The sequence below is a fragment of the Elephas maximus genome, chromosome 25, assembly GCF_024166365.1.
Source record: "Elephas maximus indicus isolate mEleMax1 chromosome 25, mEleMax1 primary haplotype, whole genome shotgun sequence".
Classification (NCBI taxonomy): Eukaryota; Metazoa; Chordata; class Mammalia; order Proboscidea; family Elephantidae; genus Elephas; species Elephas maximus.
In genome coordinates, this window is record NC_064843.1 from 34099312 (window position 1) to 34126103 (window position 26792).

General features: G+C 41.7%; 1 protein-coding gene across 2 annotated transcripts in view; it reads left to right on the plus strand.

The window, feature by feature from the left end:
* LOC126067840 (ubiquinol-cytochrome-c reductase complex assembly factor 1) overlaps nt 1-26792 on the plus strand; it is a 114953-nt gene that overhangs the window by 65990 nt on the left and 22171 nt on the right. For both annotated transcript variants that reach the window (XM_049870110.1, XM_049870109.1), the window contains exon 7: nt 3027-3135. In XM_049870110.1, coding sequence (XP_049726067.1) covers nt 3027-3135 — 109 coding nt within the window. The remainder of the gene's footprint in view (nt 1-3026; nt 3136-26792) is intronic.

Below are 26792 nucleotides of genomic sequence, written 5' to 3' on the forward strand. Positions count from 1 at the left end.
CTGGGTTCAGAGGTTACAAACTGAGAATGACAGCATCAACAAATCCCAAGGTTGGAAGGTTGTTAGTGATTATGTAGTCAACGTTCTGTCACACAGTTGAGTTCCCATCAAGCATTTATTCACCTTTCAGTAATAGGAACTTCTACTTTTTGAGGTCATCCATTCTATCATTTGACTCTTCAGACACCTACCTGTTAGAAAGTTTCTGCTTTTGTTGTTCAATATTGAGTAATCTTCCTCTAAGGCCTACCTATTGGGTCTAATTCTAACTCTTGGACACATAGTCTAGTCATTTTTTTACAATATTTAAGGTACTCTTCTTTTTCTTCAGGTTATCTTCTAGTCTTTAATCTTTCCCTCTTATCTCTCAAAATATAATGTTCAGAATTAAGGACGGTATTCCAAGTAGAGTCTAATCTGTGCTGAGTAGAACAAAATTCTCACTTTGCACATTGAAGATATATTTCTGTTACTGTATCTAAAATCACACTAACTTTTTAGGGTAACCTCATCCTTGTCTTGACTTGTAGAATATATACTGCCCACTTAAGCCTGAAAGTCTTTTTCACACATAGGTAGGCATGACTCATCTATCCCGTACCTCCATAGTTGTTCTTTAGGCCCAAGTGCAGGACTCTTAAATTTACCCCTGTTCAAATTCATTTTGTTAGATTCAGCCCATTGAAACAGCCTGCTGAAGTATTTTTGGGTCAGGTTGTGGGTCATCTAGCATATTTGTTTTCCTGTCCAACTTCTTGTCATCTGCAAGCTTGATAAGTAATGTTTTGTTTTCTCCTCTAAGGCATTAACAGATGTTAAGGCAGTCTAGGCTGGAATCCTTCCATTGTATCATGCTATTATTGCTAATAGATTTTAATGGATGGGATTAATTGTATATGGAGATTGTAAAAATGGCATGGTACTGGTGTCTGAGCTCTTCTAACTTTATGAAGGGGAAGGAGGTCAACCGCCCAAGGCTGATTCCTATGAGGCGGAGGTCAGACGTGCTTCCTATCTCTGCTATCTTTACCAATTCTGACACCAACTGTCCCTCCCACGGCATTCTCTACTTCTTTGCTGAGTTCAATAATTCATTGCAATGGCTACACAGAACTCACAGACTATAGTCATAGGGAAGTGAACAGGTTACAATTCCAGTTCAGGAACACTCAGGAAACAGTTCTTCTGTCAGGACAGCCTCTTCTCAGCCATGCCTACAGGCAGGCCGCTCTCTGGCCCCTTGGCGTCTGCCCTGTTGGGGGCAAGTGTTATAAAGCTCTTTTAGCTCTGCTGATTAGTGCCCAGAGGCACCCCACTCAACCGGTAAGCCTCGGTTCAAAGGTACTCAGCTCTAGCTCTGTGAATCGGCAAATCTCGCTCACCAAGTGCCTATAGGCACCCTACTCTGCCAGGAAGCCTCCTGCCCAAATGCATTCAGCTTTCTCGCTCCGTGGGCTGGGAAGCCCACTTTGCCATCTCCTGCCAGTCTCTCTCTCCTGCTGCCATTTCTCTGCCACCGCTTCTCTCTGTCTTCAGTGTTGCAGCTGTCTCGCTTTCACTCTCTTGCTCTAGGTCACTCGTGCTGTCTCTCAGCGTAGGGATCTCAGGGCCAAAGGATGCGCTTAGCTCCTGGCCTTTCCTCCTTGATGGTGGTGAGAGACCCTTCTGCTCTGGAATTGGCTCTCTTTTAAGCCTAGTGGGATGGCAGAACTGACTAGTTCCCTCAGTGGGCCATATTTACCTTATTTGCATAGTCCCACTCAATCGCTTGGGTGGGAGTTACAAGACCATGGCAAGAAAGGCCACACAAAAGTGATCCCTTGGACCGCAAAGATTGAATTGACACTTTAGACTGAACATTCCATAATTATAGCAGTAACTGTGTTTTAGATGAATAGTCATATTGTAGCTGCTTAATAACTATTTAATGAAAGATAATAGAAATAAGTGTGATTACAAGAATGAAACTAGGAATTAACTTGAAAAGTTGGTGACCCTGTTTATATTTTTATCTTTTTTTTTTTTTTTAAGGTCTTAAGCAGAGAGCTCTCTGGACTCATTAGAGGGAATGTGGTATAGGGGAAAGAGCCTAAAAACCTGGGGTGTTTATTCAGCAGATATCTATATCTGTCTATCTCTCTCTGTCTATCTGTATATAGATATAGTGCCTACTGTGCTTAAACCCTAGAGATAACAATAGTTTAAAAAAAATAGTCTTGACTTTTGCCTGAAGCTTACATTCTAGTGGGGCTAACAATTCGCTAATTACAGATAATATAGTCATCATATTTTCTTTGATGCATATTCTGGGCCTTTGCTGTCCATCAGAAATACAATAGAAGTCACATATATAATTTTAAAATGTCTGGTAGTTACATTAAAAAAGGTAAAAATAAAAAAACAAGGTGAGATTAATTTTATTTAACCCAATATATCCAAAATATCATTTCAATATGTAAGCAGTGTAAAAAAAATTAGTAAGAAATTTTGTGTTCTTTTTCTTGAACTAAATCTTTAAAATCTGTATTTTACACTTACACCACATCTTAATTTGAACTAGCCACATTTAAGGTACTCAGTAGCCACATGTGGCTAGTGGCTGCCATATTGGACAATACCATTCCATACTCAGCTTTACAAACTACTCTGTGGTATTGGTCTTTAGGAGTCCTATTTTCATCAGTAAAATGAAGGGTTTAAACTTACTTATCTTCTAACAACTAAATGTGATCTCTTCCAAGTATGAGGGAGCCTTCTGAGGTGCTCTAGTCTATATCATGATTTGGGTGATCGTTACATGAACGTATACAAAAATTCATCAAGCTGTACACTTAGATTCATGTACTTTACAGTATGGATGTTATACTTCAGTGGATTTTTTTTTTTTAATTAGGCATCTTCCAGTTTCTGGATTCTGTGGCCTATGCTGAATCACTCTTAGATGAGGTTGAACAGACCTTCAATGGAAATATGTAATGTGAAAACTGCAGATAGCCAGTGACTCTTTATATCTTCTTCCCACCCAGGATGTGTCTAGTTCGAATGAAGCAGGAAGGCCGGAGCGGAAAATACATGTGTCATATCATAGTTCATTTTATGTGGCAGGATGTTGAGCAGCGTAGCAAAGTCATGGGGGTAAGTAAGTGCTACTGTCAAATTTTGCTCCTGGAAAACTGATGAGGAATTACCTGACTCGAATTGGGGTTTTTTCCATTCTAGAATGTACTTGCTTTTAGATTTCTGTGAAAAGCTGCCTAATGTTAAGTGGCAGTTCTCAGCTAGAGTCACTTGTTCTGCCTCTGTGGAGACTGACATGCTACTGATCCTTTATTTCTGTATTTGCACCCGTTATTGTGGTTTGTCAGTGTGAGGGCATGCTGTATCTAGAGGTGGGATTATAAAGCCCAAGTCATGGTGACTGGAGAGATGGATTTGGTGATTGGAGGGAATCAAATAATTATCTAGCTTAAGTACACTGTCTCTGACACTGATTCAGCATTTGAACCAGTCCTCCTCTAAATGGAAAGACCCTGGTATAGGGCCTGCACTATCCTCGGAACTAAAAAGCAAGCTCATTTGCTAGTGCATCCATAGTTTTGGTTTGGTTTTTTATATATGTCACGCGGAAAATGACAATAGAAAAATGAAACCAAAACATTAGAATGCAGTTGGTTATATAAATAATAATCTATTCTTTTGTGTATTTGTGTGTCTAGACCATGTTTAGTAGATTCTAGTTCCTTGTTATTTCCCATTTCATTGCCTCCCAGTTTGGGAGCATACAAACCAGAACCATCAGATTGAGTAATAAGATGAATTCATTTAGTTTCTTTCATTACAGAGGAAAGTTCTCCCTGTCAGTTGAAAAGCTGTATATGTATTATAAAAGTCATACACCCTGATGGAATAAAAACTAAATGTTAAGAAACATATAACGTTAAAAAAAACAAGTGCCTTTTCCCCAATCCAATTCCCCAAAATTAACCATTGTTAAGAATTGATGTGTATCCTTCTGGTTGTTTTCTGTACAAATACAAGTTTATAAACGTATGTTCTTTTAACATAACACAGATGAAATCATACTATATACAATGTTCTACATCTTGGCTTTTTTCGCTTAATATGTATTAGGTTTTATTTTACTTTACGATTTTTTTAAAAATTCAAAACGTTTTAACTAAGGCTGAAGTCCCTTTAGTTATCAATCTCTGGCTAGTACTTCTTTCCAAGAAGTAACCACTATTTCCAGTTTTATGTGTATCTTTTAAGATTTTTTCCTGTGTTATCTATAGAAATAGAGAATCATTTTTCTGTTTCAATATATATATGATATCATTTCTGTGTACTGATACGCAGCTTTTTTTTTTTTCACACAATGATATGTCTTGGAGATCTTCCAGTACTGCATGGGAGTTAAATGGGAGATCTTCAGCCATGTTTTAGTTACTTTCACAAAGTCCTGTGTTATTGTCTGTTGGTATTGTGTACTTCATGTGTAAAATTATAATCTTTGAGAGACTATTATCATGGAGATACTGGTTGCCTACTGGGAACCTGGGTAGAGGGTATTTTTAAAGCTTCAAATCTTTGGAGGGACTACATACGTCGGAAGCAACATGGACATGTGTTCATCTTAGAGTATCTTGGCTAACGGTTACATGCCTTTCCCTGGGACAGTGGACTGTTGGCATTTCTATTCATTCTAAGAAGACAAATAGCATGTATGAAATTTGAGCTGTTATTGTTATTTTCTGTTTTGCAGTTAATATTCAATTATCTTTGTAATTATCCTCTTTGGTTCCTTTTTCATTTTTCTTACTGTCATGCCTTCCTGTTGTCCTAGCTGCCCAGAGTGGGATTAGCAGTCTTGCTATTGCACTTTAAGCTCTTCATCCAGCTGACTTTCCTTCTTGCCCTCAAGTCTCAACTCTGTAGCAGCGTGCAGTGGACATAGGGTGGTATTGGCTGTCTCAAATCATCCCATTTAATGATGACCAGTGATACCCCTTGGCCAGCCAAAGCCTTGGCTGACTGCCAGGCAGCTATGCAGTAGCTCTTCTATTAGCAAGTCTGTTTTTCTTATCACTTTGACTAAACTCTGTTGGAAGTTGGGCCACTAGAGCCATGTGAGCCACAGCTGTTTCTGGACCACAGGAACCTTTCAGTTGCCCTCCTCCCTCCTCGCTCCAAATGAATTTCTTTGGGACCACAGTCCATCCTAACAGTCATCACTTTGAGCTTTCGTCTATGTTACTTCATAATGTAATCTTCTCTTCTACTTAACTGTAAGCTTTATAAAGGCAGGAACCCTGTCTTATTCACGTTTCTTTGCTTATACAGTAAACATTGAATGAATAAACACTTGAATGAATGGATGAATTGAACTTCAGCCTCTGGAATTCTGTTTTAAGGCTATCTTATTTATCAGATAAACTGTATCTGATTATCATTCTCTGGTCCAGGTGTTTATCAGTGCAGGCAGTCCTGTAGGAGTTAGTCTTTCTTTTTTTTTTTTTCTCTCCCCCATTTTATGTAGCCAGTTGTTCTATCTGGATTGTGCTAGATAATGGTGCTGCCCTGTAAGTTTTTTAGATCAGTGCTTCTCAAACTTTAATGTGCCTATAGTTCATCTGGGGATGAGGTCAGATAGTCACCCTTTCTTAGAAGCTTCCAGGTGTTGCCGATGCCGTTTGTGGGATGCTGGGAGGAGGAAACCACACTTTGAATAACAGGGTTTTAGGTGATCCATACGCTCCCCAAGACAGACTCTTAAATTTGTCTTCATGAAGAGAAATACTAAGCTCACGTTTAGTTACAAAGACTATAAATAAAAGATGATGATCTAAAAACAACAGAGATATGAATGAGTTGAGAATTACTATTATTGCTTTTCTACTGTAATTGATTCGCTTTCCCCTTTCCAGTCCCATGGTATAAATAGATAGCTTTTATACAAGGCAAGAAAATTGTATATTAGTCACTTCTAAGTTGTGCATAAAGGGGATCTCAGTCTTCTGCGTGTGTACAACCAAAAGAAATGGGAAAGTTAGGAACGTGTGGCTAGAGAGGAGTAGCAGGCAGTGTGGAGCCAGTCCAGCCTGGCTCTCACCCTGGCTGGCAAGTCTTTCTTCCCCTGTGCATCAGTTTCTCCCTTTTAAGAAGGGGGATAACTACATGATTTCTAAGTTTCTTTTTGGCTTTGAGAACCTATGATTTGAAGGTGATAATTTGCAAATCTCTGTATGATTTGGCATCCCAGGTGTACCTCTTTAAGAAGACTCATATAAAGAGTGGAGCTTACAGAGCTGATCGATGTAGTGGTGATTTTTCTTGTGCCAAAGAATTCTTAGAGGCCATTACTTTTCTTGAGTGGATGGGTGTGGGGAAGATTGAGAACTGAGAGAGCCCCTTGTGAATTGATGATGAATCAAATTTGCATCAAGAACTCCTTTGAAATTAGAACTCCAGTCTTGTTTGGTGGGGAAATTCTCATTTTAAAAAAGATTGCTTTTTACCAGTCTTTTCGGAACTCAACTATTGTGAAAAATTGGGCAGACTCATATATCACTGGTGAAGCTGGCACAAAAAGCAAGCAAGTGTTAAATTTAAGGTTACAAAAAATCACATCAATAATTTCAGAGTGTTCTGACTTAAAAAAAAAACCAACACATTATTTAGGATTTAAACACATAAATTACCAGTGGAAATAAAGTTCATTATATCACCTCATCTGGTCTTGTTTTATTTCATTAACTAGTTCTTAAAAACCTTTGTGAGCTGAGTCTCAGCTGAAGAGGTTGGAGACCATTTTTCCTTGGGCCCTTGCCGCACTCATGAGTGTTGGTAAGGGTAGAGAACTAAGACTTGACACAGCTGTAAAAACAGACAGCGCCTTTGGCCTCAGCACTTTCTCCTGGTGCAGGCAAATTTCAGATGTAAATTTCACTCTTTGCCTCTCCTACTAATGAAGTAAGTTTCTTTTGCTGGGTTTGCAGCCAGGTGTGTCCAGTCTTGTGGCTAACTGGGGCTCTTTACTTAATTTTTCCATTTGTGACATTTCAACCAAACTTAAAAAACAAACATAAAAATTAGCTCAAGGCAGTGGCTCAAAGTGTTAATGGTAACCTTAGGTTGGCTCAACGACTTCCTCTCAGTTCTGCCCTGCCAGACATCTCCACCTTGTGGCTTACAGTGAGCAGGTTTAAGCTTTCCAAGCCATGGAGACTACGTGGGAAGGGGTGGGGGTGGGGTGTAGTTAAGAAATTGGGACAGTTTACTCCTTATCAGTGGTCCCTGACATGCCAGTTGCCTCAATAAGACTTAAGATGATTTCTTGCTAGCAGTATTTCAGAATAAGAATCCATTGCTAATGGTCTCCTGCTCTCTGCTGTAGCAGAGCTGCTTGATGGGATAGTACAGAGGCCTTAGAAGAGGTGGAGGAGCCGTGGGCTCACCTGGACTCTTGTGAAATTCTGCTTTGCTTTTCAGAACCAGCATTTGTTTTGCAAGGTCCTCTGTGATCACACTCCAGACTACCTTTCCAAACTCATTTCCCCTAGCTCTTCTCAAACCTTAAATATGTGAAATCTTCTATCCCATGTCCTTGGCACATAGTAAGCACTCAGTAGGATCACATTCCATCCTTGCTTCACATACCCTTCACTCGACCCAAACAAATACCTTGCTTTTCCTACCTTGTGCCTTTCCTCATGCTGTATGTATACCTAGATTGCCCTAACATCTGAGTCCCAATTCCTTCACATCCTTCAAGAGCTGATTCCATTACCACCCTAAACTGCAAGCCAACCCCAATACCCCCTAGCTGGAAGTACCATAATAATTTATATGTAACCTTTGTTACTCGACGGCACTGGGTGGGTAACCTTTGTCTGGCACTTACTGTTTCTATTTTGTATCATTGTCATTCATTTATGTGGACTATCTTTCAGGTGAATTCCTGGGGGCAGGGTCACATGCAATCTTTGAATTCTCCAAAGTGCCTTCCGTGCGATCAGTTGCATTTATACGGCCTTTCTCGCCATGGTCTTGTGACAACCCCACCCAAATGATTGGATGGGAGTATACAAATAAGATAATCGTGGTCCACCAAGGGAAACGGATAGCTTGCTAATAATGCAAATAAAGTTCATGGGACCTGTGTGAGGGTGGGACCATGCAAATAAAGTCTATGGAACGCTAACAAAGGGATTGGTCAGTTTTGCCATCCCACTAGGCTTGAAAAGAGCCATCCCAGATGCAGGAGGAGAGGAGCTCTGTATCACCAAGGAAGAAGAGCCAGGAGCAGAGTACATCCTTTGGACCTGGGATCCCTGTGCTGAGACCCTCCAAGACCCAGAAGAGAGAGAGAGAGAGAGCTGTAACACTGAAGACAGCAAGAAGCTGCAGCAGAGAAATTGCAGCAAGGCAGGAGATGGTGTGGTGGGCTGGGAGCCCATGGAGCCAGAAGGCTGAGCCCTTTTGGGCAGGGGACTTGCTGGCAGAGTACAGTGCCTCCAGGCATTTGGTGGAGCTAGGTATGCCAATTTATGGAGCTACAGCTGAACACCTTCTGGCTGAGGCTTATGGGGGAGTTGGGTACCTCCAGACACTTATCAACAGAGCTAAAAGAGCTTTGTAACACTTGGCGTCCAGGGCAGAGGCCAAGGGCCAGAGAGAGGTGTGCCTGTGGACATGGCTGAGAAGAGGCTGTCCTGATGGAAGAACTGTATCCTGAGTATTCCTGTACCTGAATTGTAACCTGTTATTTCCCATATAAACCCTGTAACTGTGCGTATGGTCTGTGAGTTCTGTGTGGCCATTGCAACAAATTATCAAACTCAGCAGAGAAGTAGAAAGTGCTGTGGGAGGAACAGTTGGTGTTGGAATTGGTAAAGATGGCAGAGAGGAGGCATCTCTGACCTCTAAGAGGCCTCATAGGAATCAACGTCAAGCTGTTGCTCTTGATTCTCCTTTCCCCTTGTGAAGTTAGAGGAGGTTAGACACCTCCACCACCCCATTTTTACAGTGCCTATTATTATTTGTTGGCTGAACAGGTGTCCAATAAATACCTGAAGGAGACCCTGGCTGGCGCAAATGGCTAAGCACTTGACTACTAGCCAAAAATTGGTAGTTCAAACCTACCCTGGCAATCCCCTTCTGAAAGGTCGCAGCCTCGAATACCCTATGCAGCATTTCTACTCTGCGTACGTGGGGTCGCTGTGAGTTGAAATCAACTCATGGCAAGAGCAGATATTAAAAGAATGAAAGAAGACTTCTGAAAGCCCAGACAAGTATTGGAGGAAGGGGGTGGGGAGAAGAAACTTCTTTGTTATCCCAAGGATATTTGTTTGATGTGTTAGTCTTAAATATTGGAAGAAAAAAAAAATGAAAAATCATTTTCTCTATCCTTCATTTTTCTGTTTTTTTCCCCCCATCTTCTAATGGAATTATTTGATTAAAAAAAAAAAAACCAATTTATACATATCTTATATTTCTAAACTAACAAAGACATTAGCATCTAAAAATAGGAATTACACACACTTCAGTTTTTCTGACCACCACCCATCTGTCAGTTTGTCATACTGTGGTGACATTTGTGTCACTGATGCTGGAAGCTATTCCACTGGCATTTCAAATACCAGTAGGTCATCTATGATGGACAGGTTTTAGTGGAGCTTCCAGACTAAGATAGACTAGGAAGAAAGGCCTGGTGATATACTTCCAAAAATTAGCCAGTAAAAAACCTTATGGGTCACAACAGGATATTGTCCAGTATAGTGCTGGAAGATGAGCTCCCTAGATGGGCAGGCACTCAGAATACACAGTGGCCACAGCAGTGGATTTGAGCATGAAGGTGGCATAGGACCAGACAGCATTCTGTCCTGTTTTACATGGGTCACCGTGAGTCGGGGCTGACTCAACAGCAGCTAATGACAACAGCAAGAGTTTTTCAGAAAGTTTTCAGGCTTCCATAATTTCACTCCCATCTCCTCCCCAGACACAAAAGTCTTCACACAAACAAACTCCTCTGTTTTGCCATGAGTTAAAAACTTTGCATCTCTAATCAGAGTTAAAATTCACTGCCAAAGGTATTGTTTTTAAAGCCAAGGACCACTTTAAGATAGTTTCCATGGCCATTAATGTGAATGGTGTTTGACTATAAATACAGAGCAATCCCTTGCGCTTGAGCCCTTTAAAATAAGAGTATTTGTTCTCAGTTATCAGCTGTTCTTTTGAAAGTTTTTTAAATGTCAGAGCTGTTGGAGTTGATACCCAGTTATTAGGGGAGAGAAAGCTACACTCTTAGAAGGCTAAGTCATTTCATGTTAGAATTGGCTCATGAACTTAGGCAGGGTCCAACTGAAGATGTGCTTCTTGTAGATACTTTCCTTTTCTCTGGATAAGTTTCATACCCCCGGCCTTACGAAGTAGCAAGAGTGCACTGAGTAGGTGCTTTAGGCAAGTTATCCACCTGATCAGTGCCTGTGTGCATGCAACCAGAATGCCACTCTGATGGCCCAGGTCACCTGTCCTTCTTGGTGGCACACTGGCCTCTCCTTTTCAGAGGGTGTCCCTGAAAGAGAAATTAAAAATATTTCTGTATTTGAAATGAAATGAAGCTTGAAACTCCTAATTCAGCACACGATCATCTGTCTCTGTCATGGTCCTTTTTACCTTCAACTATATTTTATAGATTGCCAGAGTTCCTAAGGTCCAGTTCTTATTGATCTTTGTATTCCTACAGCGCCAAAAATGGGACTTTGTACAAAATCGTCATTCAGTAGAGTTCCTGACTGAGTAAATTAGTGAATTTGATCACATTTTGCTATATTCAGTTTACTTCAAGGAATTTCTGTAGGAGAAAGACCATGGCTGATTTCCATTTTTCAAAGATCTGGCAGCTTCAGTCTGCTGACACTTTCTATACTGCCCCTCCTTAAGCACTCCTCATGTTAAGTACTCCATTCAGCACATTTCCTTTCAGAAGTGTTTACCTCGCCAATTCCTCATGTTTCTTTTGTCTCCCAATCTCCTTGGGTGCCCAGTTCCATTTGGTATCTTTTGTGCCATTGTTAAAAGTGTCTCAGAGCTGTACATATTGAGTACAGCTGAAGCCATTTTCCAGACCTCCCTTCAGCGGTCACTAACGCTTCTAAAGAAATCTCACTCGGGATACAGGAGATAAATAGCTCCTTGAATCTGTTCTGTTCTTCCTGTGTTTCCTATCTCACTTCTGATGTCATCACCATCAGCCCAGTCTCCCAAGCTAGAATTCTGAGAGTCATCCTCAACTCCTGCCTCACCCTCTACCTGTAGCTGGCCTGTCAGTTTTCTACCTAGAGTATCTCTGATTTTATCCTCTCCTCTCCATTTCATTGCTTCATGTCAAACATCATCATCTCTCCTTTTATTGCAAATAGCCTCTTAAGTAGGTCCTAGCCTTTACTCCAGTGAACCCTCCCTCCATATAACTGCCAGAGGTTTTTTTCCTAAATCCCTCATCTGATCCTGTCCCTCCTCTGCTTAGAAACCTGATGATTTCATGTTGAAGTGTTTAGGGGTGAAATGTTTTATTATTTACAACTTCAAACCGTTAAGCAAAAGAAAAAAGCTTATGTGTGTGTATAGATACAAAATAAATGTTGTAAAATATTAACAATTGTGAATCTAAAGATTATACAAGTTTTTGTAATATTATGCTTATAACTTTTTATAAGTTTGAAACTTTTCAAAGTAAAAAATTTTGGGAAAAGAAATCTGCACACTTTGGCCCTAACCCACCTTTCTAGTCTAATCTCCAACAAGCTGCTCCTCCCAATCCCACACAAATGTTCATGGGCTTGCACACACACACTCAAACACATGTTCACTCATGCCAGACTTTCACTGGTATCATAATATGCTGTATTATCTTATTCCTCTGGGCTTTTGTTTATGCTGTTCCCTCTAAAGTGGGCTTATCACTTCTCTGTGCATGATACTCCAAGACACAGCTGGATAGTACCTCCTCCAAGAAGCTTTTCCCACCACCCTACAATAATATTAGTATAGTTGGCCATGCCCGCCTCTGTATTCCTTTGCACAAACTTCTGACATAAGATTTACCATGCTTTTACTGTAATTATTGGTTTATGTGGGTCACTCCCATTCGATGGGATAAGGATTCTAGGATCCCTGGTGTCTTCCACAGAGTGCCTAGTCACCACTCAAATACTTGTTGGCTGAACAAAGGTACTTCTATTATTAGCTTCTGGCCATCAGTATCTCCCCAAATATTGACATGATGTAAGATCGTCTCTGATCACACCTGGATTCAATTTCACCGTTCTCTATTCCCCTCAAAAAAGAAAGAAAGAAAAAGTTCCTTTTTTTCTTTTTCTCTCCCTGCCCTACCTGATGAACTCCTGGGCCCTTTTGTCAGTTATACTTTTAATCTACTTATTAACAACCTGTGTTACGCAGATGACATAACCTTGCTTGCTGAAAGTGAAGAGGACTTGAAGCACTTACTAGTGAAGATCAAAGACCACAGCCTTCAGTATGGATTACACCTCAACATAAAGAAAACAAAAAGCCTCACAACTGGACTGATAAGCCACATCATGTAAACGGAGAAAAGATTGAAGTTGTCAAGGATTTCATTTTACTTGGATCTACAATCAACACCCATAGAAGTAGCAATCAAGAAATCAAAAGACACATTGTGTTGGGCAAATCTGCTGCAAAGAACCTCTTTAAAGTGTTGAAAAGCAAAGATGTCACCTTGAAGACTAAGGTGTGCCTGATCTAAGCCATGTATTTTCAATCGCATCATATGCATGTGAAAGCTGGACAATGAATAAGGAAGACTGAAGAATTGACACCTTTGAATTGGGGTGTTGGCGGAGAATACCGAATGTACTATGGACTGCCAAAAGAACGAACAAATCTGTCTTGGAAGTACAACCAGAATGCTCCTTAGAAGCAAGGATGGTGAGACTTCGTCTTACATACTTTGGGCATGTTGTCAGGAGGGATCACTCCCTGGAAGAGGACATCATGCTTGGTAAAGTACAGGGTCAACGGAAAAGAGGAGAACCCTCAACAAGATGGATTGACACAGTGGCTGCAACAATGGGCTCAAGCATAACAACTTTATAGTATAGATGAACCTTAAGATGTTAGATTTCATACCTAAGAGATTCTCTAATTCATTGGTTCTCAATCTGTGAAGGGGTTCAGGTATTTTGAAAAATCTCAGAAGTTTCCAAAACATGTCTTTGATTAAGGACCACAGATGTGGCCCCATCCTCCTATTTCTGTGGTGAGGAAATGGAACCTGGACAAGTTAATTGGTTTGCCCAAGGTCATGCAGCTGCTAGTAAACAGCAGTGTGAGGACAGAAGCTAGAGCATGCTGATTCCTGGTCTGGTGTTCTGTCTACTATACCATAATACTTCCAGAAATCCACCTCGTGGCATGTTTCTTCACTCCTGCCTTCCAGAGGACTTACAAAAACCAACAGGACAGCTTTTCTTGAATCTAAAGGCATTCCATTTCTCCACTGCAGTCCCAAGCCTGAGGTCCCTTTTCTTCAGAATTTCTAACCCAATATGGCAGAGGTTTCCTACTCAACAGGACTAATAGAGATTAAGAGGAAACAAGACAGATAAGAATGCTAACAATATGCTGAATTTGTTTCTCTTTCCAGCATTTGGTCTGAATGGCTCCACATTGTCTGAATTTGCCTTAGTTGATTCTACAATTATTTTTCAGAGACTACTTGGTTATGTTTTTTTTAAGAGTAGAGAAACACCGAGACTGAACACCATCCTCTGAGGGGCTGGGCCTGGGGACTAACAAAGGCAGTATTATACTGTGCACGGCAAAGCCAATAAATGAATTCAGGAGACACCTAGATGTGTTTCCAGAGGAAGGCAGAAGGGGGAAGGGTCTGCTGAAAAGTTAGAAAGGTGGAATTAGGATAAATTAAAATGGGGCCAGTACTTTGGATAAGAACAGCCTCTTCCTGATCCTGCCATTGCTTAAGATTTTTCATTCTGCTTAGGTCAAAAGTTAAGTCTTTTTTTAATTTTGTGGAGGGGTCAAATCTTTTATTTTATTGTGCTTTAGGTGAAAGTTTGGAGCCCTGGTCAGCAGTTCGAATCCACCAGCCACTCCTTGGTAACCCTATGAGACAGTTCTACTGTGTCCTATAGGGTCACTGTAAGTCAGAATCTACTTGACATCAATGGGTTTTTGGCTGAGTTAGGTGAAAGTTTACAGCACAAATTAGTTTCTCATTCAAAAATATGCACACAAATTGTTTTGTGACATTGGTTGCAATCCCCGCAATGTGTCAACACTTGGCCCATTTCCCTTTGCACCCTGGGTTTCCCATGTCCATTCGTCCAGTTTTCCTATTCCTTCCTGCCTTCTTGTCTTTGCTGTTGGGCAGGTGTTGCCCATTTGGTCTTGTATACTTGATTGAACTAAAAAGCACGTTCTTCACTATGTGTTATTGCTTGTTTTATAGGTCTGTTTGATCTTTGGCTGAAAGGTGGACTTTGGGAGTGACTTCAGTAAAACTATGTTTTTACCATGTACCTCATAGTCACCCTCCCATTACCCACTCGCTTACTTAGGAAAAGAACTTAGTTTTAAGGCTATTTCAGCCTGGTACAGCAGTGCTTGTTACTTGAGTGCTACATCTCCTGGATGTTTCTGGGGAATCTTAGGCTGTTAAAACTGAGAAGAACTTGGAAATAATCTGGTTCAGAGGTTCTCCAAATGTGGTCCCCAGACTAGCAATCTCATCATCACCCAGGAACTTGTTAAAAATCCAGCTTCTAGGGACCTACCACAGACTTGCTGAGTCAGAAACTCTGGGTGTGGGGCCCAGCAAGCTGTGTTTTAACAGACCTCTCAGTTTGAGAACCACTGCTTTAGTCAGATCCTGTCACTTAATTGATGAAGGAAGTGATTCCGAGAGAGCTGAATAAGTTAAGTTGGAAACTGACTGAAGAGTGGAACTCAGGTCCCCTGATTGCCAACCCTTACACTCTCCCCGCTAAGAGGAGTAGGGTCTGTGTATGGGCTAATGACATATGAAAGCTGAGAATTTTAGCGTAACACAGAAGCAGTTCCCCATTAGTAATAGCTAACATTTATTGAGGAGCCCTGGTGACACAGTGGTTAAGCGCTTGGCTGCTAAACAAAAGGCCAACAGTTCGAACACATCAGCCGCTTTATGGAAGAAGATGTGGCAGTATGCTTCCTTTAAGATTACAGCCTAGGAAACCCTATAGAGCACTTCTACTCTGTCCTATAGGTTTGCTATGAGTTGGAATCAACTCAACAGTGTATAATAACAGCATTTACTGAGTACTTACTCTTTGCCAGACACTTTACAAGCACCATTGGAATCTTACAACCCTATAAGATGGGTAGTATTTTATTTCTTTATATTGTGCTTTAGGTGAAAGTTTATAGCTCAAGTTAATTCTCATACAAAAATTTATACACATATTGTTATATGACATTAGTTGCATTTCCTATAACGTAACAGCACATTCCCCCTTTCTACCCTGAGTTTCTTGTGTCCATTCAACCAGTTCCTGTCCCTTTCTGCCTTCTCATTCTGCCTCCGGACAGGAGGCACCCATTTGGCCTTGTGTATCTGCTTGAACTAAGAACACTCTTCACGAGCATTATTTTGTTTTATAGTCCAGTCTGGGGAGATAGGTAGTATTTTAATCCTCGTTTTACAGGTGCAAAAACTAAAGCTCAGAAAGACTAGTATATTAGTTTCCTATAGCTGCTGTAACAAATTACCACAAACTTGGTAACTTAGAACAACAGAAATTTATTCTCTCACAGTTCTGGAAGCTGGAAGTCTGCAGTCAGTTTCACTGAGCCAAAATCAAGGTTTTGGCAGGGCCACGCTCTCTCCAGAAGCTCTAGGGAGAATCCATCTTTTGCCTCTTGCAGCTTCTGGTTGCTACCAGCGTTGCTTGGTTTGTGACTGCATTACTCCAATCTCTGTCTCTGTGGTCACATTGTCTTCTCTTCTGTCTAGGTCTAATCTTCCTCTACCTCCCTCTTATAAGGACACTTACAATTGTGTTTAGAGTCCACCTGGATAAGCCAAGATAATCTCCTCATCTCAAAATCCTTAATTTAATCACATTTGCAAAGTCCTTTTTTGCCATATAAGGTAACATTCACAGGTTCCAAGGATTAGAATGTAGATATCTTAGAGGACCATTATTCAGCCTATCACAGTTAGCTACTTTAACCAGCTTTACACTGGGAATATGGGAGCCTGAATTGGAACCCATGCCTGCCAGACTCTAGAGCCCATGCTCTTAATGCCTAGAAAGATCATTACTAAAAACTGTGGCTCTAGCATTAGCATTAAGATTTTTAACCAAAATGTTGTTCCCTTCTTCCTCTAACTCCCATAATACTCACTTGTCATGTAATGCTGAACCCGTTAGTCCTTAGGTATCTGTTAGATTGTTAGCTCTTACGGGGCAGATATATTTTTTTTTAGTTGAGTTGTAATTCACATACCATAAAATTCACCATTTTAAAATATACAATTCAGTGCTTTTTAGTCTGTTCACAATGCTATGCAGCCATTAAATGCATTAAATGCAGCCATTACCACTATCTAATTCCAGAACATTTTCATCACCTCAGAAAAAACCCCATACACATCAGCAGTCATTCCCCATTCTCTTCTCTCCCTAGCCCCTGGCAACTGCTAATCTACCTTGTCTTTCTAGGATTTGCCTATTCCGACCATTTCATGTAAATGTAATCTTTTAAATCCAACTTTTCTCAGCTAGTGTAATGTTTCAAGGTTCATCTGTGTTGTAGCATAAATCAGTACTTCATTCCTTTTTATGGATAGTCCATTGTATGAATGTACAGCATTTTGTGTATCTGTTTATCAGTTGATGGGCTTTGGGGTTGTTTATACTTTTTGGCTTTCCGGAATAATGCTGCTGCGAACATTTGTGTACAAATTGTTGTGTGGACATATGTTTTCATTTCTCTTGGGGATATACTGGGGTGGAATTGCTGGGTCACACAGTTACTATGTTTTAAGTTTGTGAGGAACTCAGATTATGTTTTATATCAAGTTATTTGAATATAATTTAGTGTGTAGTTGATGGAAACCCTGGTGGCATAGTGGTTAAGAGATACGGCTGCTAACCAAAAGGTCAGTGGTTCGAATCCACCAGGCGCTCCTTGGAAACTCTATGGGGGCAGTTCTACTCTATCTTATAGGGTCACTATGAGTCGGAATTGACTTGACGGCAATGGGTTTGGTTTGGGTGTAGTTGATATCCATCGTTCATTTGTTTATAATGAAATGACATTCTCACAGTATTAGTCTTAATCGCATTTCTTATTCCACTGCCAAATGTACATTTACACCCACAATTTTAGACAATAATAAGAAAGGGACAATGTGGTATAATGGAGTTCTGGCTAGTCTGGCCACTGTCTGGGTGAGCTTGAGTGAGTCAAATCACCTCACCTCTCTGGGGAGGAGAGTTAGATGATTTCTAAATTCTCTTCCAGACTTAACATTCTGCAACTCTGTGAAAGTCTGAAAAGCTAGCCTTGTGTTAAATCCCAGAACTTGTATTCTGTTTTTTTAGCAGTTCATCATTCTCTGACTGATTTCTGTTCCCAGACACACATAAGGTTTTATCCATCTATCCATCCATTTTATTGTGGCCTGCCAGCTTCCAGGTACTATACTAGTCACTGGAGGTACAAAGATGACTAAGAGACATTGTCCCTGAGTGTCCAGTCTAGTAAGGGAAGGCAAACACAAAAACAGGTAATTACAATGTTAAGAAATAATGATGTTTAAAAATTGCTGAGAAGGCCTAGAGGAGAAAAGCTTGAGGAAGATGACAATTGGGTTGGATCTTTCCAAGTAAGTAGGTGTCTGGTAGACAAGAAGAGCATCCCAGGCAGAGGAACAGTTTGGGTAAAGGCACAGAGTGTTGTGAGAGGGCAGAGCATGTTTGGCTTCATTGCGGTGACTTTTTTCCATCTTTTCTTTTAGTGGTGAAATGAGACTCTCTCTAGACTAGCTCGATTTTGAGACCCTTCTGTGTGTCTGATATTCACAGACTCGTTGACTCAAGGGTCTTCAAAGTAATGTATTTTATCTAAGTCCTGGCCACCCTTAGATCTTCTTCCCTTTTTCCTAAGGGCACTTCAGACTGAATTTCTGAGTAAAGGAGTTCACCGAATGGTTGAGGAGGCTTGGGCAAGATTGCCATAGCTCCAGCTCAGTTCAGGCTCTCTCAAGTGCCCTCTTATCCCCCTAAGAATTTTTAGTTACATAAAAATATTAGAAATGTAAAATTTTACAGTATGATCAGCACAACACAAACTAAATTTCTAACGTTTGACAAGAAACATATATGGTAGACTATGTGTTTTAAACTGCCCTCTTCTCAGTCCCCCAGCCTTCAGGAGAGGCCATTGTACAGCTCTTTCCATGGTCACTGTTCTCTTCCCTTTTACTGGAGGGCAAAACTAGGGCAGAGAAATAACTTTTATTCACTTCTGAAAGGTTACAGTAATAAAGAAACTCTTGTTAACATCAGAGAACGTTGCAGCCAAGAGTTTTCACAGTCTGGCATTGTTTATTTTACATGTAATTTGGAACCTTCTGCACTCTTAAAATATTGGCACAGAAATGTTTTAACTGTTGAAGTACTTCACCGTATGCAGCAGTAGTGTGGTGTCAGAGGGGTAGCAGGGCTCTGGAGAGCCATTTTCTCCCATTCCTGTTGGAGAGAGAAATGGCAGAAGTGCGCATACACGCGTATGTATGTGTGTGTGCACACATACATGTTTACTCATGTATATATGTGCCTCTCTGAATTTAAAATTAAGAAGTTTCTTTCTCCTGATGAACTTACATGCTTCCCTTTATGTGAGAGTGGTATAATCAACCCAACTTGCCTTTTGCCATGACTACCGAAGAAAGCACAGAGCTTCCCTTATTAAGACGTTTTGATGCAATTATTCATTATCCACTTTCTCTCACAATTTATTACTTAATCCTTTTACTTTTGTTTTTTACTTAATCCTTTTACTTTTGGGCTTTTGTTTTTGTTGAGATGCCTATTATGGGTCACACTCCATCCAAGGCATCACATTTAACCCTTACAAACTATCCTTAGTAGAGATGAGCGTGCTCCCATTCTGCAGCTGAGGACAACTGAGGGGCAGGAAAGTGAAAGGACTTGGCTGCACTCACATAATTAAGTCACAAGCCCAGATGTGATGGATTTCAAACCCTTTGCTCTTTTGGCCAAATAACACATGCCTTTTCTTGTAAACCAACTTGAACCTTCTTTTGGAAGTTGGTAAAATATAAGCAGTAGTAAGTAAGTGAACTAATGAACTAACATATCTTCTGATAGGAGCAGAAGTCACTTATGTTAAATGAGATAATAATACCTGAAAGTACCTGGCCCCATAAAAGGCTTTTTTGTTGTTGTTATTGTTTTGTTAGGTTGAAATTAATATTTGAAAGCAATTGCAGAAGGATGCCATGAGTTCAGTGGGAAGAATGCTAGACTGGGGACCAGGCTTCCTTATTAGTTTCAGGCTCAACTTTGCTCCTAGGGTTTGGAGAACCTTCTCTTTCCCCCATCTACTTCATGTCCTGTGGGCATAAAATAAAGCTGTTTAGTAGCCTGGCCCTTGCTTACACTCAGGGATTCCCCAGGGCTCACCATGTTCTCTATAACTTGTTTGATCTGGGGGCTGTGGCTTGCTGCCCCATAACCTCTCCTTCCTCCAAGTCTAGCACTTGCCTCTTTGGCCTCCAAAATGGAACCTTGGCCAAAGAGGCGGAGTCTGTCACCACCAGGTAAGCTCTGCGAAGCTGTCATTAAGCCATGCCCTTTTCCAGGGATCTACCACAGAGGGCTCCTTCCCCTGCAGGAGTTTCACTCTGGCCTTGAGAAAAGGATGCTCTTCTGGCATGTGTACAGTGACCACCGCACCCTGCTCCTACAGGCTGTGTACCTTCTGTTAAAGCCAGCCAAGAGATCCTGTACCCTCCGGAACAAGAAGTGCTCAGGACCTTTCAGCCCTTGTTTGCCCGGAGACTCTGTTCCGTTTTGGAAGAAATGCCTGCATTTGGCTTCTTGACCCATAGGAGCAGTCACTGTGATGGTGAGTCCAGGTTAGTACAGGCATATGCAATTCTAACCAAGGAAGTAGGCCATTTCCCACAAATCTGGTGAGGGCCCCCTTTGTGTCTGGTGTCCACCTCCAAGAGGTGTGGGCACTTGATGTGTAAAAAAAAAAAAAAAGTCCAAAGACCAGTTTCTGAAGCAGTTGCCTTCCATCACATGGGCTTTGGAGCCAGAGAGACCTGAGTTCCAGTCCCTGCCCTGCCTTGAGAACCTGGGCAAGTCTCTTTACCTCCTAGCGTCTCCATTCTTTCCTCTATAAAATAAGTCACGCATGTGACTTAAACAGTATGCTGCTAGTAAAGACTTAGTACAGTGCTTGGCTCATATGAACTAGTTGATAAATGGGAGCTATTGGGGCACTGTATTTGGACCTTTTTTTTTTATAGCACCTAACTAGGCTGCCTTTTCTTGTAAGGATTTATTTATGCATCTGTCTCACCCCACTGGGTTCTGACTCTGGAGGACAGGTCATAGCTTTAATCTTGATACCATCTGGTTTGCCTGGCACAGGTCATACCCATAGCAGGCAGTCAGTGAGTGTTGGCTGAATCTGTTAGGATAACTCGGGCAGAGGAAGGTAGGCACAAATGCTTTCCTTTTCTCCATCTGTATCTGAGGAAATAATTACACCTTCTTATTTTGGAAACTTTGAGGACAATTTAAAGTGATATGTGTGAAGTGTTTGGAGCCCTTTGAAAGGAGGGTACTGGGGAAATTAATGGTGTTTTTGCTGTTCTTGGGAAAGCCCTTTGTGGTTCCCAGCGAATAAATTACTTGGAGTGAGTTTTCTAACACCTCCTACTCTACTCTATTCACTGTGGCTTTTTTTTTTTTTTTTTTTTAATAACTGTCTACTTTAATGCTTCTCTGCTCATGACTTATAAAAATATATATTTTCGGTTTTGGACTTTTGACCCCTTTCTGCTCCCAGGAGAGAAATTTCTATCAGAATAATAAAAGGTGTCAACTGTGTATGTTGCCCCTTTTCTGGGCCTTGGGCAGTTCAGTGCGGGGTTAGGGATCAGCAGGCTTGTGGTATGTGAATGGTTATGGGGGAAATAGGAGATGATTCCCATTAAGCACTCTGTGGCCTTCTAAGTATCTCTCTACACTATTCCTCTTCATCCCTGTCCCTTGACCTTTTGCTGATGCTCTTTGGATTTCAAATGAACTCTGTTGTCTTTGGCATTTTAAATATAAATATTTATGACTATACATACCTCTTCTCTTTCAAAGACAGAGGTGTTTATAGTCTGCTGTGCTTTAGGTCCCAAGGTGAGTTGCCTGCCAAAGAAGAGCCTTCCTCCAGAAGAAGGAGAGGATGGGAGAGATGAAAAACCACTTACTAGTCTTAGAGCCAGAAGATTAAGGAATTAGACTTGGTTCTACCACTTACCGGCAGACTCAGGTGAAGAACCTAGACTGAGTTATCTCGAAGGGGCCTTTCAGCTTGGAAAAAGTCTATGAGATGAGAATTTTCTAACCTAGAGTAGAATTTGTAAGAGTGAAGAGCGTTTTGCCAGATTAACTTCCTGTTTCCCAAGCCTCACTTGCCCTGTAGCCCTGGAATAACTGGCTCATCCCTAGTATCTTTAGCCCAGAGGACCCAGGAGAGACTAGAATGTTTCAGGGAAAATGTGGGGTTCAGAACATGCTAGGGTTTTCTGGTCTGAAGCAGTGGCTAGGTATGAATGTCAGAGGAATCCCACTTGGTGACAACCCCCAGGACTGTGTAAAGGAAGTCCAGGCTGCTCTGGATGATGGCAGGAAGCCCCAGCCAGAGCCCTAGCTGGTCAAAATTGCAGAGCAGTCGGTGTTTATATTTTGGGTCATTTCTCTTATAATTGCTTTAGTGGCTGATGATCTCCTACAAGCTTGATGGTTAAAACCCAAAATGCCCTCCTGTCAAGTTGGTTCCAACTCACAGTGACCCTATAGGACACAGTAGAACTGCCCCTGGAGTTTCCAAGGAACTCCTGGCAGATTTGAACTGCCGATCTCTTGGTTAGCAGCCATAACACTTAACGACTATGCCACCAGGGTTTCCTGATGGTTACAGACATGATCTTAATTCAACCCTTTTCAAGTGAGGATACTTAGTCCTGGCAAGGAAAATGGCTCATCCAGCGTCACATATGGTTTGAAGTCAGAAAAGGTGTGTGTCAGGGTTGTATCCTTTCACCATACCTATTCAGTCTGTGTGCTGAGCAAATAATCTGAGAAGCAGGACTATATGAAGAAGAACAGGGCATCAGGTTTAGAGGAAGACTCGTTAACAGCCTGCGTTATGCAGATGACACAACCTTGCTTGCTGAAAGTGAAGAGGACTTGAAGCACTTACTGATGAAGATCAAAGACCGTAGTCCTCGGTATGGATTACACTGCAACATAAAGAAAACAAAAATCCTTACAACTGGGCCAATAAGCAATATCATGATAAATATGGAAAAGATTGAGGTTGTCAAGGATTTCATTTTACTTGGATCCACAATCAACAGCCATGGAAGCAGCAGTCAAGAAATCAAAATACGCGTTACATTGGGCAAACCTGCTGCAAAGGACCTCTCTAAAGTGTTGAAAAGCAAAGATGTCACTTTGAAGACTAAGGTGTGCCTGACCCAAGCCATGGTATTTTCAGTCGCATCACATGCATGTGAAAGCTGGACGATGAATAAAGAAGACCAAAGAAGAATTGACACCTTTGAATTGTGGTGTTGTCGAAGAATATTGCATATACCATGGACTGCCAAAAGAACGAACAAATCTGTCCCGGAAGAAGTACAACTACAATGCTCCTTAGAAACAAGGATGGTAAGACTACATCTTATATACTTTGGACTTGTTGTCAGGAAAGATCAGTCCCCGGAGGAGGACATCGTATTGAGGAAGACCCTCAATGAGATGGATTGACACAATGGCTGCAACAATGGGTTCAAGCATAACAACAATTGTGTGCATGGCACAGGACTGGGCAGCGTTTCGTTCTGTGGTATACAGGGTTGCTATGAGTCGGAACCGACTCAATGACACTGAACAACAATAGTGTCACGTATCAGTGGCAGAGCAAAGATGAAAACTCACTTTCCCTGATTCATTCTATTGCTGTTTTCACTAAATCACGCTCTCACCTTTGCCGTTCCCCAGAGCTAGCACACACCCCCTCCATTTTGTCTTCCTGGGAAAAGCTTCCTATTTTGCAGACCTCTTTTGATCCTCTTCCCTTGAGTCGGTGTTTTAGTGTCTGTCACAATGCTTAGCACATAGGGGGCAATCATCAGATGCTGAATGGTGGATGACTGAGTCTGTTCCTAACTCTACTTTCTTAGAACGGTTCTCTACTGCTACTAAACAAATTCATGCTAAATTGTAAATGGATGCTAATAGGATAATGTTTTAAGGGTCCCAGATAGCATTTGCATTTTACTGGGGCTTGCTGTAAATGGTGCCTTCAGAAAAAGGAATGATTCAGTAGGAACACACACAGGCACTGTGAGGAGCTCTTGGGGTGAGGCAAGATTGACGATGATCCTGACTCCATGTTCCCTACCATAAAGTAGGCAGCTGTCTGCTCTCTTCTCTTGTGGGTTTAGCCTTGCACTGGGGCACTACCAGAGGGCAGTGGCTCAGCCAGCGTCTGACTGGCAAATAAAAAAGTTCTGGAAGCTCGGGAGGTCAGCCTCAGGACACAAGAGAGCCAGACGTTTATTGCAGCTGCCTTGGATGGGCTGTGAGTATTTCTGGATCCATTGGTAAGCCAGCTGTAACCTACCTCTCCCCCGTTTCCTTAAAATGCTGGGCATATTATCCTGGGGGGTTGGTGAGAGCTGAAGAGGTCTAGCTGGAAAGGAGGGACTTCTTTCTCTACATCAATTGTTGCCTGTTTAACTGGTCTTTTCTGAGTGGCAGTGATATTTGCAGTAAATGTGACATGCCTAGTCCTTAAAGGAGCAGAAGGTGCTAAAAGGAGCCCTTCTTTAGAACAGCCACTACAGGACTTCAGCTGTTTTACTGACTCTTAGATCCAGTCCTGACCTCTCATCTAAACTCACTATCAGATGCTTAGCTGGCCTTTCCTGCCTCTTGACTGTCTTATCTCAGATCTGTTCTGCAAATCATTTAAGCAACCTGGCTAATCTTCCTAAACACTACTGAAATCAAATTACTGACCGCACAAAAACCCACAATGGCACCCCCAGTACCTGCTCAATGGGAGCCATACCCCTTAACCTTTCTACAAGGCTCTCTGTAATTTACTGTCATCATGTTACCTTTTCTCCCTGCAGAACTTTTCTTCCAGTCTCTGTCTGCTCATGTTGACTCCCTGCTGAAACCTCCCCTAACCACTCCAGATTTACGTTTGTGTCTTATTCTACCAATATTATTGTAAAGTCCTTAAGTGCAAGGATCGTGGGGCAGCCTTAAATCATCTCCTGAGGGCCCAGAACACAGCAAGGCACATCATAAGCACACAGGAAATCCTTCTTGGTTTCACGAATGGTTTTGTTGCATTATAACAAGGTCCAAGGTAACACCAGAATGAAGTAAAGATAATCCTTCTAAAGTTAATACACGTATTGAGACGTCTGTGCCAGGTGCATGGGTAAAGCATATTCTGAGTAATAATTTCGTGGTTAATTTTCTTCAGTGATTCCCTTGGCCCTTTCTCATCTGGCATGGTGGTACAGAGCAGAGTGGTGCACATAGAGGCTGAGACCGCCCATGCTCCCTTCTCACTGTCATGGAGTATTCACTCAGCGCCTACTATGTGCCGGGCACTATACTGGGAACACATGACCATCCAGGGCCTTTGTCTCCAGGAACTCATAGTAAAGCCTCCAGCAGACTTCCCTGATTCTGTCCCTGAGCAGTTTCTCCTGCCTGCACGTCAGTGCCTGCCAGCTTTTAGCAGCAGCAAGCTCTCAGCCTGTCCCCACACCTGTAGACCATACACAGCGCTGGGCAGTTAGGGACCTTGAGTGACAGGACTTGGGAGCTAGCAGTAAATTTACCATTTAGCATTCTAAGGTAAAACCTTTGAAAGCCAGAACCTAGGTAAGGCGGAAACCTGTCAGAGACAGAAAGCTCAAATATTTTCCACTGAAACAAATGATAGGCAGTTTTCTGCCCTATCAAAGGTGGAAGACTTGAGAGACCCAGAAAAATAAGGCAGTCCCATCATGTTCCACCTCTCACAAGTTTCAAGGTACATGTTTTGTTTATTTTGTTCATTGTATTCTCCTGCCCCCCTTTCTGGAATGTGAGCTCCACGAGTTCAGGAATTGTCTCTTGTGTTTACTGCTCTCACCTCAGCTCCTAGACCAGTGCCTGGTACATGGTTAGCACTGAGTATCCACTCGGTAAATGTCGCAGGCCTTATTGAAATTTTTTTCCTTCCAGGTCCAGCAGGAGTATTAATTTGTATGGCTCTATTAAGGATTGTTTCATTCATTTACTTACTCAAGGAACATTTTTGTCCCTTACCACGTGTTAGTTCCTAAATGCTATTGGTAGGCAGTACACCAGGGCGGAGTGATCTTACAGAGCTTGTGGTCTGGTTTATGCCAAGAAGAGAAATGAAGTTGAATCTTTTCTGCATTAATTTCCAAACTAAATTGGGAACAAGTAAGATAAAATTTCCCTTTTTTTTTTTTGCCTGCAGGCTCCCTAGAGAAGCTGGTCCAGAGCAGGGCTGAGGGTGATGGGAAGGATGCAGCAGGAGATTAGGCAAGCTGGCAGGTGCCAAGGGAAAGAAGACTGCCAGGCCCTCATCTCCAAGTGGGGGAGTGGGTTGGATTTGTAACCTGCTTTCTGAGGCAGCAATTAGGAGCACTCAAACACTAAAGCCAAACTGTTTGGGCTCAGATCCCAGCTCCAGCTGTGCGACAAGTTATTGAATCTTGGTACCTCAGTTTCTTCTCTGTAAAATAGGAATACCTTTAGTACCTACCTCACACCTTACAGCATTGTGAGGGTTAAATGAGTTATCACACATGAGGCTCTTCTAACAGTGCCTGACACTTTGTATAGATAGATGTTTAATATTAAGCATTTTTCTCACATGATAGTGTAAAAAAGAAAGGCATAGTTTTGGGGAAAAAAACCTGAAACTCAGATTTGTCTTCCAGAGCCACAGGGTGGGGAAGTGGACCTCCTGGGCCCATAATTCACTTAGATTTCGGAACATTTCTTAGGCCCGAGTGGGACTTGAATACAGATCACCAGAGAGAGCATCTCTTAACAGATAATAGCTTTTAACTAAGGTTTCCTCTTTCCTTTGAATACTTAACCCCTTTTAAGAACATTTTACTGAAAAGTGGACAGAAGAAGATAATTACCTTATAGATAGGGTGCCCCTCTCAGAGCTTCCAAGGCCAAGTGTCAGTTCCATTTTTAGGGGGTATCTGAACTTCACTCCTTGCCTTGCGTTTGGCCTTCTCACCACTTGAGTGGGTGTGACATGACCATGAGCGTATCACTTCTGCCCAGGATCCAGGCTCAGCCATTCCCAGGATACTTCTACAGGATTCTATAAGCTCTAAGCTGAGTAGCAATTCTGCTTGAATC